We start from the raw sequence: 15393 nt of genomic DNA on the forward strand, positions 1-15393 counted from the left end.
TGGGACTGGACAAATTAGACTGGGGCAATTGTTTGAATGTAAATCCACATTTGACTTTGGAGTCTTTTAAAGGCCACTTGACCAGAGTTCAGGACCAGCATATTTCTGTGTGGATAAAAGATGAGCATGACAAGATTCAGGAACCTTGGATGATGAGAGATGCTGTATGTTTAAAACATAGTCATACAGCATGGAAGTAGACCCCTCAGTCCAAAAAGTCCATGCCAAACATGTCCCCAAATTAACTACTGCCACATTTCTGAGCTTGGCCCATATCTGTCCAAACCTTTCCTATTCATGAACTTACCCGAGCGTTTTTAAACATTTATAACTGTATCTACGTCCACTTTTTCTGGCTGTTAATTCCACAGACAAACCTGTTTCTTTTTTTTTAAAAAAAAATGCCCCTCACGTCCTTTTGAAATCTTCTTTCTCTCACCATAAAAATATGCCCCTTAGTTTTAAACTCTACCACTCAAGGGAGAAGATTCTTCTCATTTCACTTTATGTATGCCCCTCATGACCTTAATGAGGTTTCTACAATCACCACTTGACCTGCTGTGTTCCAGTGTATTCTAGTCTATTCAATCTATTTTTATATCTCAAACCCACCATTCCCAGCAACATTCTGGTAAGTTTTTATTCTGAACCCGCCCCAGTTTAATAATATCCTTCTTGTAACAAGGTGGCCAGAACTGCACGCAGTACTCTAGATGAAACCTCACCAACGTCTGTACAACCTCAACATGATGGCCTAACTCCTATACCGAAAGGTCTGAGCAATGAAGACGAGTGCTAAACACCACCTTAACCATCCTGTCTACCCATGATGCAAATTTCAAAGAATATGAAATTGAACCCCCAGTTCTGTCTGTTCTGCAACACTCCCCGAGGCCCTCCCTTTAACTATATAAATCCTGTCCTCCTTTGTATTACCAAAGTGCAATACATTTTGCAATTGCAAATACGTTTATCCAAGTTAAATTCCGTATGCTAGCCCGTTGACCCAATTGATCAAGATCACGTTGTACTCTTCACTGTCCACTATACTGCCAATTTTAATGTCATCTGCAGATTTGCTAACCATGCCTCCTATTTTCTCATGCAAATCACTTGCACAAATGTGGACATGGTACTGACTCCTGTTCAACACTCCTGGTTATAGGCCTCCAGTCCAAAAAACAACCCACTGCCACCACCTCATGTCTCCGAGCATTAAGCCTGTTTTGTATCCAATTGACAAGTTCACCCTGAATCCCATAGGATTTAACTTTACTAATTAGTCTACTGTGCAGAATCTTGTCAAAATAAAATAACCTTTTATTAAAGCCTGAGTCAACAATGTCTGCCACTCTGCTTTCATCAGTTTTATTGGCTGCTTAAACGACAAACTTGACTGGTCTCTTAAAAAAAATCTAAATTTCCCTTGCACAAAACTATGCCAACATTCCCGAATCATTTCCTGCCTCTCCAAATGTATGTATGCCCTATCTTTCAGAATCACTTCAACAATTTGTCCACCACCAAAGTCTTGGTCTCGGAGATCTACAGTTTCCAGGCTTCCTTTCAGCTTTTTTTAAATCAAGGCACAACATTAGTCACCGCCCCACCCCAGTCCTCTGGTACTTCACCCGTGTTTATAGATGATCCAAGTAGTTTTGCTAGGGGGCCCCATAATTTTCTCCGTTGCTTCCCACAAAGTCCTGGGCTACACTAGATCAGAACCTGGAGCTTTATCCACCTTTTGTGATTGTTGAGATCTCTATCACCACTAGTTCTGTAACATGAACTGTTTCCAAAGCATCACTATTTTTTCCCCTTAGTTCTTTAGCATCTATTTCTTCCTCCACAGTAACAACTTCTTTTGCAAAATATTCATTTAGTATCTCTCCCTGCTCTTCAGGTTCAACCCAAAGATGACCTTGTTGATCTTTAAGGGGTCCTATTCTCTCTTGCCAATGGTTCTCTTGCTGTTAATGTATTTGTAGAATCTTCTTGGATTATCTTTTATCCTTACCTTATCTCATGTAACACGGTATGAAGCTGGATGAACACAGCAGGCCAAGCAGCATCAGAGGAGCAGGAAAGCTTGATGTTTCAGGTTGGGACCCTTCTTCAGAAGGAGGGTCCCGACCCGAAACGTCAAGTTTTCCTGCTCATCTGATGCTTCTTGACCTGCTGTGTTCATCCAGCTTCACACCGTGTTATCTTAAATTCTCCAGCATCGGCAGTTCCTACTATCTCCTTATCCCTGCTTTGCTTTTCTAATTTCCTTCTTAAGAATGTCTGTACACAGTTTATACTCTTGAAGAGATTCAGTTGACCCCAGTTATCTATATTTACTATATAAGTCATTTTTATTCTTGGCTAGTCCCTTTATCTTTATTCATCAGTTGTTCCCTACCCCTACCAGCCTTGCCTTTCACTCTAATAATGCCACACTTCTGAAGGCCTCCCACTTCTCAGTCATTCCTTTACCTGTGAATAGTCAACGCCAGTCAATTTTTGCAAATTCTTTTCATGCCCTTAAAATTTGCCTTATTCCAATTAAGGACTTTAACTTTTATGCAAGACTTATCCTTTTCCTTAACAATTTTAAAAGTAGTAATATTATTATGATCTCTAGTCCAAAGTATTCCCCTCCTAACACTGCCTTATTTCACATGAGAAGGTCGTTTTACTCCTCTGTGAAGAACATGTACATAACAGTCATAGACTCATAGAGCCACAGAGCTGTATTACAAGGAAACAGACTGTTTGGTTCAACTCATCCATGCCAACTAGATATCCTAAATGAATGTAGCCCATTTGCCAACATTTGGTTCATATCCTTCCTATTAGTCTATGCATCCAGATGCCTTTTAAACATTGTACTTGTACTGGCCCCTCACTACTACTACTGGCAGCTCATTCCATACACACACTGCCCTCTGCGTGAAAAAGTTGCCCCTTGTATCCCTTTTTAAATCTTTCCCTTCCACCGTAAACTTATGCCATCTAGTTTTGGAGTCTACTACCCTGGGGGAGGAGACCCTGATAATCACCCTATCTCGGCCCCTCATGATTTTATAAATTTCTATTAGGTCACCTCTCAGCCTCCAACACTGCAGGGAAAATAGCCCCAGCCTATTCAGCGTCTCCTAATAGTTCAAACTCTCCAACCCTGGCAGCATCCTTTGTAAATCTTTTCTGAACCTTTTCAAATTTCCCAACATTCTCTCCGTGTGGCATGGAGACCAGAACTAAATGCAGTAAACCAATAATGGCCGCATAATGTCCTGCAGAGCCACAACATCATCTCCCAACTCCTCTGCTCAGTGCATTGACCAATAAAGGTAAGTGTACCAAACACCATCTTCACTGTCCTGTCTACCTGTACTCCACTTTCATGGAACTATGAACCAGCGCTCCATGGTCTCTTTATTCAGCATCTCTCGTCAGGACCTTACCATTAAGTATATAAGTCCTGCTCCCTGATTTGCCTTTACAAGATGGAGCACCTCACACTTAGCTAAATCAAACTCCAATGATAAAGAGAATTTTATTGAGTGCATTTAAGAAATTCTTCACTATCCAAACCTTTAACACTATGGTAGTCGTCGTCAATATTTGGAAATGTAAAATCCCTGTGGTAACCTAATTATTCTTCGATATATTTGAGATCCCACCACATACTTGGAGAGGTAAATAGGAAGCTCATGTAAGGTTTCAGAAACAGAAATCATACAAGATCCTTCAGTTTAAAAGCAGCAGAAAAGAACCTAAAATAGAAATTAGGAGGGCTAGACCTGCCATGAAATGTCCTTGGCATTTCAGAATAAGGAGAATCCCCAAGGCATTTTATAAGTAAATTAGAAAGTAGTGGTTAATTAAGGAAAAGGCAGGTCCACTCAAAGGAGACGGCAGAGATTTGTGTGTGGAGACAGGAAATGGCTGAAGGGTGAACTGGTGGATGTATATAAAACCATGTGGGCATGACTCAGGTGGATAGTTGGAGGTTTTTTCCCAGGATGGAAATGCCAAATACATCATTAGTTTAAAGTGAGAAGGAGAAAATTTAAAGATGTGCCAGGCAAGTTTGTTATATAGTGGTAGGTATCTGGAATGTCTACCTGGGGAGGTGGTAGAAGCAGATGATGTCAACGTTTTGAGGCATTTAGAAAGTCATGTGAACAAGTAGGGAGTAGAAGGATACTGACTGTGCAGGCAGATAGTTTAGAGTAACAACACAATTGATATGGACATGATAGACTGAAAGACCTGTTCCTGCTATTCAATGTTCTCTTACGTAGCGTGTTGCAAGACAATAATTCTTGCTGATGCAATTCCAAGTAATTAATACTATTTCCTGTTGTTGCTGCCTGCCTAACCCCAAGTCTATAGCACGAATAACTCAAGGTGGAACCAAGTCAGTCTTTACGCAGAGTGGAAACAGCCGAGATGTAACTCCAACTCCGTTGACTCAGTCACAAACGTCGGGTCCACAGACCAGGTAGAAGACCAGCCTTGCTGTTCTGTCCTGTTCTCAGTCTTAAATGTAAACCTGGTAAACGTGGATTAAAAAGCAGGGAATAGAACTGAGGTAAAAGTCATCAATAAACTGAACTGAAAGAATAGTGCAAGAGACTGAAAGGGCTGAATAGGTTCCTGCTTCTGCAACGTGAGTTCATTTATTATGGAGTTACGAACTTGAACAGTTAACTAACAGAAAAATTAGATTCTCGTTCAGCTGTCGCAGAACTGAATGATGAACCCTAACCCTATCGGAGGCAGAGGAATGGGGAATAGGGGATGGAATTTTTGCAGGAGGGTGGGTGGGAGGAGGTGTATTCTAGGTAGCTGTGGGAGTTGGTGGGCTTGAAATGGACATCAGTTACAAGCTGGTTGCCTGAGATGGAGACTGAGAGGTCCATGAAGGTGAGGGATGTGCTGGAGATGGCCCAGGTGAACTGAAGGTTGGGGTGGAAGGTGTTGGTGAAGTGGATGAACTGATTGAGCTCCTCTAGGGAGCAACAGGCGGCGCCGATACAATCATCAATGTAACGGAGGAAGAGGTGGGGTTTGGGGCCTGTGTAGGTGCGGAAGAGGACTGTTCCACGTAACCTACATCCCCTATTACCAATTCCTCCGCCTCCGCCGCATCTGCTCCCACGATGAGGCATTCCACTCCCGCACATCCCGGATGTCCAAGTTCTTCAAGGACCGCAACTTGCCCCCCACAGTGGTCGAGAACGCCCTTGACTGCATCTCCAGCATTTCCTGCAACACATCCCTCACACCCCGCCCCCGCCACAACCGCCCAAAGAGGATCCCCCTCGTTCTTACACACCACCCCATCAATCTCCGGATACAACGCATCATCCTCCAACACTTTCGCCATCTACAATCCGACCCCACCACCCAAGACATTTTTCCATCCCCACCTTTGTCTGCTTTCCAGAGACACCACGCTCTCCGTAACTCCCTTGTTCGCTCCACACTGCCCTTCAACCCCACCACACCCGGCACCTTCCCCTGCAACCGCAGGAAATGCTACACTTGCCCCCATACCTCCTCCCTCACCCCTATCCCAGGCCCCGAGATGACTTTCCATATTAAGCAGAGGTTCACCTACACATCTGCCACTGTGGTATACTGTATCAATTGTACCCGGTGTGGCTTCCTCGACATTGGGGAAACCAAGCGGAGGCTTGGGGACCGCTTTGCAGAACACCTCCGCTCAGTTCGCAATAAACAACTGCACCTCCCAGTCGCGAACCATTTCAACTCCCCCTCCCATTCTTTAGATGACATGTCCATCATGGGCCTCCTGCAGTGCCACAATGATGCCACCCGAAGGTTGCAGGAACAGCAACTCATTCCACTGGGAACCCTGCAGCCCAATGGTATCAATGTGGATTTCTCCAGCTTCAAAATCTCCCCTTCCCCCACCGCATCCCAAAACCAGCCCAGTTCTTCCCCTCCCCCGCCCCCCCCCCCCCCACTGTGTCACACAACCAGCCCAGCTCTTTCCCCTCCCCCCACTGGATCCCAAAACCAGCCCAGCCTGTCTCTGCCTCCCTAACCTGTTCTTCCTCTAACCCGTCCCTTCCTTTCACCCCAAGCCGCACCTCCATTTCCTACCTACTAACCTCATCCCACCTCCTTGACCTGTCTGTCTTCCCTGGACTGACCTATCCCCTCCCTACCTCCCCACCTATACTCTCCTCTCCATCTTCGGTCCACCTCTCCCTCTGTCCTTATTTATTCCAGAACCCTCACCCCATCCCCCTCTCTGATGTAGGGTCTAGGCCCGAAACGTCAGCTTTTGTGCTCCTGAGATGCTGCTGGGCCTGCTGTGTTCATCCAGCTTCACACTTTATTATCTAGGCCTAGTCAAAAAGATATGTACTGCTTGACCAGGAGTGAAGGTGATGGGACAGTTTCACCTCATTGAGCGCCTTGAGCTTTCTCATGGGCTGGTTTATGTTTGGATTGGGTTATTCATGGAGTATGGCAAATTAGCGCTTGTATTTAGCACTGACTGAACTGTGCATAACAGCCTGGAAGCAAAAGATTCAGTGAAGCATTAAACACATGCTGTGTCCCATCTACTTCCATTTGCATTTCAACTGCTGTCCTGGCAATGTGGGCTCATTTCAGGAGAATGAGTTAAAGTTCGAGTGTCAGGTGGAGCAGAATAAGATAGAATGGGAAACGGTTAGAATATGTGAGGACTGGGAGAAAACAGCCAATATGCCATGGGATGTGACGTTTGGTGGAGGAAGGAACTGCCTGAAGGCAGGGATAGGGCCTGAGCAGTGTGTGAATAGATCTATGGGGGAAAAGCAGCATTTATTCTCATATCAGCAGTGTGATGCACTGTACATTCAATTAACCAGGGTACTCACACCCTTGACAGTTCGTGAAAAATGTAAAATATAAGTTGCTGATGAACAGTCGAGTAAGAATTAACAGTTTGTAGTCTGCAATGTTTTTTCAGAATTTTAGTTTTAATACACAAACAGTTACTGTCTGCTGTTGGAAAACAGAATGTTTCAAGCTTTGGGTCTAGTCTGTATTTATAAGGGTATACTCAAATTAGCATCTACATGACGACATGATAATAACAAGAGAATTGATCTTGTCCTAAACATGGAGGAGTTGTAAAGCCTGCGCACAATAACTGTGGTTTCTTTGTCATGGTCTTGTTGTTCAGTGCAACACAGGTACTGTTTCCAACCAGCACAGTCCCCACCAATGCACCTGGTAATGCACCGCCCCGAAGAAGTTCCAGACTCTTTACAAGTGCCAGTTCGACTACAAAGGTAACTGGCTTTACTCTCATGTTTTACTTCTGATTGTACTAGCTATGCCACTGGTTCTTCCCTTTTGCATATTCAGTAATATTCTTCTAACATTTACACACAACTGATTTGAAAGAAATAATCAAAATTCTGTAGATGCTGGAAATGTGAACGTAAAATTAGTGTTGGAGCCAGGCCCATTGTATCCGTGCCGATCGTGGTGCCATTTCAAACTAGTCCTATCTGCCTGCATGTGTTCCGTATCCTAATATTTGCTGCTTGTCGATCCATCTCTCCAAGTGCCTCTTAAATGATGCTGTTGTGTCTGCTTCCACCACTTTCCCTGGCAGTGCATTCTAGGACCCACCACTCTCTGCCCTTTCTAAGAAAAAAACTTGACCACCACGTCTCCTTTAAAGTTAAAGTCTCATTTTACACATGCCTTATAGCTAATATACTTTAATCCAACCAATATCCTGGTAAACCTCTTCTGCACCTTCTCCAAAGATTCCACGTCTTCCCTATTGTGTCGTGACAAGAACTCCAATTTGTGCTCCAAATGTGGCTTGACTGAAGTCTTACACAGTTGCAACATGACCTCTGAACTTTCTATGTTCAGTGCCTTGACTGATGAAGATAACATGCTGTATGCATTCTTTTTCACCTTTATCCACTTGCACTGCCACTTTGAGGGAGCCATAGACTTACAACCCAAGATCCCTCGATATATCATTGATCGTAAGAGTCTGGCTGTCTTGTATTTGACCTCCCAAAGTGCTTAACCTTGCATGTGCCTGGAAAAAACTTCTTGTGCTGTTTTTCCATCCAACTTTCCAACTGATCTGTATCCTTTGACAACCTTCTTCACTTTTCGCAACTCTAGCAATTTTTGTGCCATGTGCAAACTTACTAATCAGACCATCTGCATTTTCATCCAAATCATATTTGTATACATATATTGGCAAACAACAATGGTGCTAACGCTGTCCTTGTGGAATATCATTAGCCACGGACCTCCAATCAGTAAAGTATCCTTCCGTAACTACCCTCTGTCTTCTGTGACTAAGCCAATTTTGTTTTCAACTTAACAACACACCGTGGATCCCATTTGATTTAATATTCTGAACCTGCTTACCCTGAAGGATCTTGCCAAAAGCCTTGATAAAGTCCATGTGGATAACATACACTTCTCTACTTTCATTAAGCATCTTGGTCACCTCATCTCACGAACTTGAGTTGTTTGAAAAGACGTGCCTTGCATGAAGCCTTGCTGACTATCACTAATCATTTTCCAAACTGCTTTCATATCTTCTCCCTGTGAATCTTCCCGAATAACTTTTGTAACGTTGATGTAAGGCACACCAGCCTGTGATAGCCTTGATTATCCCTGTTGCCCTCCTTAAACAAAGGGACAACACTGACTGTCAAGAAATGGAGGCAAATTGCTTCAAACTTTCAGTACATCAGGCAGCATCTGGTGAGAGTGACAGGGTTGTGGTTATATTTTTGTGATCCTTGAACCTTTTTCACAGAACTTGCCTTAGACACTGCCTACGGGACCATATCCTGTGCTCTCATCCTTGTGTGCAAATCGATGCGTAGTCAGCCTTTACCAACTTGATTTTCTGATCTTGCCTTTACACTTGATAACAACTCAAACAGTAGCAAAAATCTTCAACTTCTTTCATGGATCTTTTATGATGTTAACCTTAATATTCATAATGTAATGTGAAAATAACTCTTCATTTCTGATATTTTCATGGATGTTTCCAGTACTGTTCCAATGCTCTGAATATTCTTATTGTCATGAGGTGTCCAAAGTTGCAAGTGGTTTTCCGGATATGTCTCTTTTTCAGTGTGTTGTACAAATTTAGTGTACTGTTCAGAACTGCTCAGCACAGCAAATAATTTTGTCTTTGTGGTCTTTTTCTGTCTACATTCAGAAAGACGCTTGTGCTTGCACACCTAGATTTGCTGCTGCAGTCTGTTATGGTCATTAAATACAAATAATCCTGATTTTAAACATGGTTATTACTGTTATCTTGCACAATATTAAATTTGAGACAACTGGGGTATGTATTTACGCATTTACATCCTTCCTCCCCAGTATCCAAGGGCCCAAACATACCTTGAAGCAACACTTTACCTGCACTTCCAAGAATCTAGTTGACTGCATTCGCTGCTCACAATGTGGGCTCCTCTACGTTGGGGAAACAAAGCATAGACTTGGTGACCGCTTGGCAGAACATCTATGTTCTGCTAGCAAAAAAAACCCTGAACTACCTGTTGCCTGCCACTTAATGCACCACCTTGCTCTCTGGCCAACATCTGTCTCTGGCTTGCCACAGTGTTCCAGTGAAGCCCAGTGCAAGCTGGAGGAACAACACTACATTTTCCACTTGGGAACTCTGTAGCCCTCTGGACTCAATAATTTTAGGCCCTAAACTCTCCCATGTCCCAGCCCCCCCACCCCACACACAGCCTGCCACTATACGCCCTCCGTTGTTAGTCATTAACAGTCCCCATTAACAGCTACTCACCCTTCCAGCCTTATCATTAACATCTCCTTTGTCTGTACAACTGCCTTTCTCTCTCTCTCTCAGGGCTTTATCCTATCCCACCCACCCCTCTATTTTCTACATATAAACTGACGTTTTCCCAGCCACCATCGGTTCTGAGGAACGGTTACCGGACCCGAAATGTTAACTCTGCTTTCTCCTCCTCAGATGCTGCCAGACCTGCTGAACTTTTCCAGCAACTTTGTTTCTGTTTCTGATTTACAGCATCCACAGTTCTTTTGGTTTTTATGGGACATGTATTTGCTGTCTGGTTTTTCACCATTTTCAAAACTAAATATGTCCTTTATTATTCACATTCAATTGAATTTCAGAATACCTAAAATCTGCTTCACAACTACAGCACAGATCTTTCCCCATTGTCTTCCCTGGATTTCTGCGTAAAATATGAACATTGAAATTTGGAACAGAAGTAGGCCATTTGAGCCTTCAAGCCTTTTCTGTCATTCAGAATTCCATATTCCCATATCCCCCTTGATCCTCTTGTCCAACAAAAAACTGACCTACCTCCACCTTTTAAATATTCAGTGACCTTGCCTCCATCGCCTTCTGAAGTAGAGTTCCAAAGTGGGACTAGTGTCTGAGAGGAGGAAAATGCCCTTAACCAGCTCTGCCAAGACCCAAAAAACTCAGCACCCATCTAAGACAGCCTGCTTGATATGACACTACACCCACAAATATCTATTCCCTCTTCCACCATTGTACTGAATAGCAGTGTGTGCTATCCTTAGATAGCACCTTCCAAACCGGAAAACTACCTCCATTTGAGAAGGACAGGGGCAGCAGATAGTCGTAGAGCGTGGAAGTCGGCCCTTCAGCCTATGTTTCTTTTTAAGTCGAACTAGCCCTGTTTGCCTGCATTTGGCCAATATTCCTCTAAAACTTTCATATCCATGTACTATTGATGTCAAGCATACCAATCTGTAGTTAGCTGGCTTTTCCATGTAGCCTTTCTTAAATAATGGCTCAACATTATCCACTTTCCAATCTTCTGGCACCTCACCTGTAGCTATTGATATAAATAGCTCTGCTAGGGCCCCTAGAATTGTTTCCCCTACAAAGCCCTGGGATACACTTGATCAGGTCCAGGGTATTTATCTACTTTCTATGCATTTTAAGACCTCCAGCACCACCTTTTTGTTTATTGGTTCTTGTGAATGCTTAGAGGCAGTAATCACTTTACATGTTAGCTGTTCCTTTCTCATCCTTTTATATGCTCACTTATTTGATTCTTTTGTCCTTGACAAAGATGCTGAAACATTTTGTCTTGTTTAACATACTGTAGTTGTAACTGTCAGGCTTTGTCTTTTCCAGTGACTGCTCTTCCACACGTTTGTGTTTTCAGATCCATCTCATCCGTATACTTTTAGGGGGTTGGCAAGTTAATTTCTCGTCTGTTCGTTCCACAATTTTCCTTTTTATTTATGTTAATGTAGATATGTTAACAGGGAGGTGATGCCCTAATAATATTATCGCTAGACTGCTAACCCGGAGACCCTGATAACATTCTGGGGATCTGGATACGAATCCCACAATGGCAGATGGTGGAATTTAAGTTCAATAAATATCTGAAATTAATAATCTAATGATGACTGTGATTCCATTGCCAATTGTCAGGAAAAACCCATCTGGTTCACTAATGTCCTTTAGGGAAGAAAACTACCATCCTTACCTGGTCTGGCCTACACGTGACTCCAGATCCACAGCAATGTGGCTGACTTTGAACTGTGGGATGGGCAATAAATACAGCCTAGCCAGTGATGCCCTCATCCTGTGAATGAATTAAGAAAAAAGTTTCTAATTTTGACTTATGACTGTTGTAAGCTGAGCATAGTGCTGAAGTGTTGAACTATGTGCCTCTACAACCCTTAATTCAGTTTCATTTTGGTGCTTCCTCGATGTTTGAACAGTGTTACAAGAAAATGAGAGTCTCGATCTTTTGGTGCTCCTGAATCCCAGATCATGTTAAATTTAATCAAAGAACATCTGGTGCATTTGGCCTGTTTCACACATGACTCAGGATATGAATTTTGGTACCAGTGTGATGCTCGGCCCGCAGGCTGTATGTCCCAAAGCCTGGCAGCTCATAACACACAATATATCCCTACAACAGGTAAGTTACTGCCTGAACCCTCCCAACTCACACTTCTAAAAAGTGACGATATCTTATGCTGGATGTGATTCTGCGGTTGGACAGTGTTTGCTAAACCAGGTGTGTGACTAATTATGTTGGCAACCTTATAAGAATTGTCAGTCAGGCCCATAGTGTTACACAAATACAAAAAAAAGGGTTCTGTTTGTTATAGACAGAACATGTACACTCAGTGGCTGTTTCAACTTAAAATATTCTTCAGCTAATTTCTTGGGACAATGACTTGACCAATTAACATGCCTGGTTTAAAATTTAAACAAAGCTTGATAGTTAACTGACGACAGTCACTATTAATTATTGCATTCTCCATTGAAATATTTGTACCAGAGCCCATTTGCCAGTTCATCAGTGCTGTCCTCTCATACAGAATAAATGGTGTTTCCCCTTTCCTTTAGTAATCCTTATGAATTGTCCTAATGAGTGCAAAGCAAAAAAAATCTGTATTTAGCAGTTCTCAATCTCTAGTGTTAATATTTGGAAACTGTAGAAATCCTTGTGCTGATTAATTTAGTGATATTCTTAAGCTGCCTGCTCAGCTGTGTATATGTTTTCATCCAGGAGAACAGTAAAAAGCTGAAGATGAAGTTTCCACCTAAAATTCCAAACAGGAAGCCAAAAAACAAAACTAGTAAAGGAGGCATAACACAGCCAAACCTCAATGACAGCCTAGAGATTAGCAAACTGGATTCTTCAGTCATTTCTGAAGGCAAAGTCTCCTCAGTTACACCTCAAGTGCAGGCCTTTAATATACAGAAAGCAGCTGCAGGTAAGTGCCTTGTCACTGAAATCACCTTGTAGTGGGTTGGCTCAGTCTGCCTTCACAGACCAAAAATACTTTATAATGTATGTGGTAATTCTGTGACCCAGTATCTTTTACAGATACTGCAATGACTTCAAAGCCTTATAGTTCGGGTGTGTGTGCATCCTTGCTCTAATAGTTTAATTTATCTGGGATAAAACTGCTTTACCCCTTTTTATTACCCCCAGTCAGCATGTCATTTAACTTAAGAGTCTGAAAGATTTTTTACTATTCTCGCCTATCGTTTCTTTCTTCTCTGATTCATCAACTGACTCTTTGTAACTACAAACTCCATCACACTTCATTTATCCAAGAAAAACTCTGCATTTTCAAATAATTTACAATGTTTGAGTAGTTTTTGCTGATTATTCCTGGTGTAGGACCCAAACTTTCCAGTTGGCAAATGTAACTTGTCTACATTGTCTAGTGGCTTGCTTCTATGCATAGATCCTGGACTCCAAAAATTTCAGCACAAGAGGCCGTCATTGGGCCTGTGATGTCTGCGCTGGTCAACGAAGATCTCCTCAGTCATCTTCCTTTTGAAATATGAAGAGCCCAAATTGCTCCAGTGTATCCACAGAATTCAGTCCTGTGACACCTGGCTCTTCTCTGTACTGCCTTCTTTACTTGTCTACTTGCTGTCTTGTGAGACGCATGATAGCCAGTCCAGTGAGGTCCCACAGGCGCCAATATTGGAGCTCTTGATGATTGTGGTTTATATAAATGATGCAAACTTGAATGTATTGGAGGGTTAATCTGTACATTTGCAGATGACACAAAAATTGGTGGGATGGTAAATTATGAGGAGGTTAGCCTTAGAGTACAGGAAGATGTAGATGGTCTGGTTGGATGGCCGGATTCAGTGGCAAATGGAATTCATCCTGATCGGTGAGATGATACACTTGTCAAGACAAAGGAATATATGATCTAAAGTATAGAAGCACCAAGGATCAGAGGGACCTTCGGTGTGCATGTACTCCAGTTCCTTAAGGTCCCATGACAGATTAAGAAGATATATGGTATAGCTGTCTTTATTAGCAGAGGCAGAGAGCTCAAGAGTAGGGAGGATATGTTGGAACTGTGTAAAATATTATTTAATTCACAGCTCATGTGCAAGCCACAGCTCACATGCAGTTCTAGAATCCACATTATAAGAGGGATGTGATAGAACTGGAGAGGGTACAAAGGAGATTTACCAAGATCTTGCCTCTTCTGCAGAGTTTATGAAGAGTGATTGGATACACTGGGGTTGTTTTCCTTAGGGCAGAGGAGACTGAGTAGAGACGGTCATGATTGACATGCATAAAATAATGAGGGGTATGGACAGGGTGGAGAAAGTATTTCAAATTTCAAAGTGCATGTACTTTTTTAATTCACCCATGGGATCTGGGCATTCCTGGCTGTGCCAGCATTTATTGCCCACCTCTGGATGCCTTGAAGGTCATGGTGAACTGCCTTTTTGAGTCACTACAGCCCATGTGCTGTAGATACTGGTAGAGGTATGAAGAAGATATTACTTGCTTGAGTAAGGAAAAAGCTCAAGCAAAACCATGATACTTTGATGAAATAGTAACAAAGATGAGCATTAAAAACCTTTTTTTGCCTTTGACTTGAGAAGTAGAGGTAGAGAGAAACAGACTGGGCACTAAGTTCTGATCACTGGTCACAGTGTTGAGAGAAGGGTGAAAGGAGTTGGAATGAACTAGCACTATTCATGCATTCACTTTGCAGGCTTTGAGCTGGTTTTGGTGGCATTTGTCTGAGAGTGGGTGTCAGAATGAGGTTGCCTTTCAGTCTGTTCAGTTTTTCTCCTTATGGCCTAGTGTATTGATAGATTTTTGGAGAAGAAGCAGGGTATGCATCGGATATGCATACTTGCATAGATAACCCAACTTATGTTGTTATGATCACTGTTCCCTAACAGCATCTCTACTGACATTTGAATTACTTGACATTACATTCTTCAGAACAGTGTGCACCAGTGCATCATCTTCGTTGTATTAGAAGCTTATTGATCTGCAAAATTCTGGTATACTTTTCCTTTCTCTCCATCTTCACATGATTTCTTTGCAGCTAGGGACAAATTGAAATCCTTCGTTTAGAAATGCATTTAAATTCTTCAAAAAGAATAACCTGTTCAGAATCTCACTGCCTGATTATCTAGTATCAGAAATATTATTTAGGCTCTTACTGAATTAACCCTGAAGGCTCATTTCCTTCAAAGCCTGATGTAGTGATAATGTTTGGGTTTATTGTCCGCTTAGTTGTGGGGGGTTATTCGATATTATCTAATGATGAGATTTCTGTTTCTTTTTTAAACAATGCCAGATGGACTGATGAACCTGCTGCGTGAAATGGGCAAAGGTTATTTGGCACTTTGCTCTTACAACTGTAAAGATGCAATCAGTATCCTGAGCCAGCTGCCTTCACATCACTACAACACGGGTTGGGTATTGTGTCAGATAGGCAGAGCACATTTTGAACTGGCTGAATATATGCAGGTAAGTGGATGGTGGAACTAACAAAACATGATTGAAATTTGTTCTTGGGAACTTTTAATACCCTAAACGTATAGGACTA

The 15393-nt window shown here is 42.4% G+C and overlaps 1 protein-coding gene across 2 annotated transcripts in view; it reads left to right on the forward strand.

Moving 5' to 3' along the window:
• Positions 1–15393, forward strand: part of cdc27 (cell division cycle 27) — a 104652-nt gene that overhangs the window by 50430 nt on the left and 38829 nt on the right. For both annotated transcript variants that reach the window (XM_059638691.1, XM_059638692.1), the window contains exons 9-12: positions 4377–4492; positions 7199–7307; positions 12573–12780; positions 15142–15314. In XM_059638691.1, coding sequence (XP_059494674.1) covers positions 4377–4492; positions 7199–7307; positions 12573–12780; positions 15142–15314 — 606 coding nt within the window. The remainder of the gene's footprint in view (positions 1–4376; positions 4493–7198; positions 7308–12572; positions 12781–15141; positions 15315–15393) is intronic.

This window comes from Stegostoma tigrinum, chromosome 31, assembly GCF_030684315.1.
Source record: "Stegostoma tigrinum isolate sSteTig4 chromosome 31, sSteTig4.hap1, whole genome shotgun sequence".
Classification (NCBI taxonomy): domain Eukaryota; kingdom Metazoa; phylum Chordata; class Chondrichthyes; order Orectolobiformes; family Stegostomatidae; genus Stegostoma; species Stegostoma tigrinum.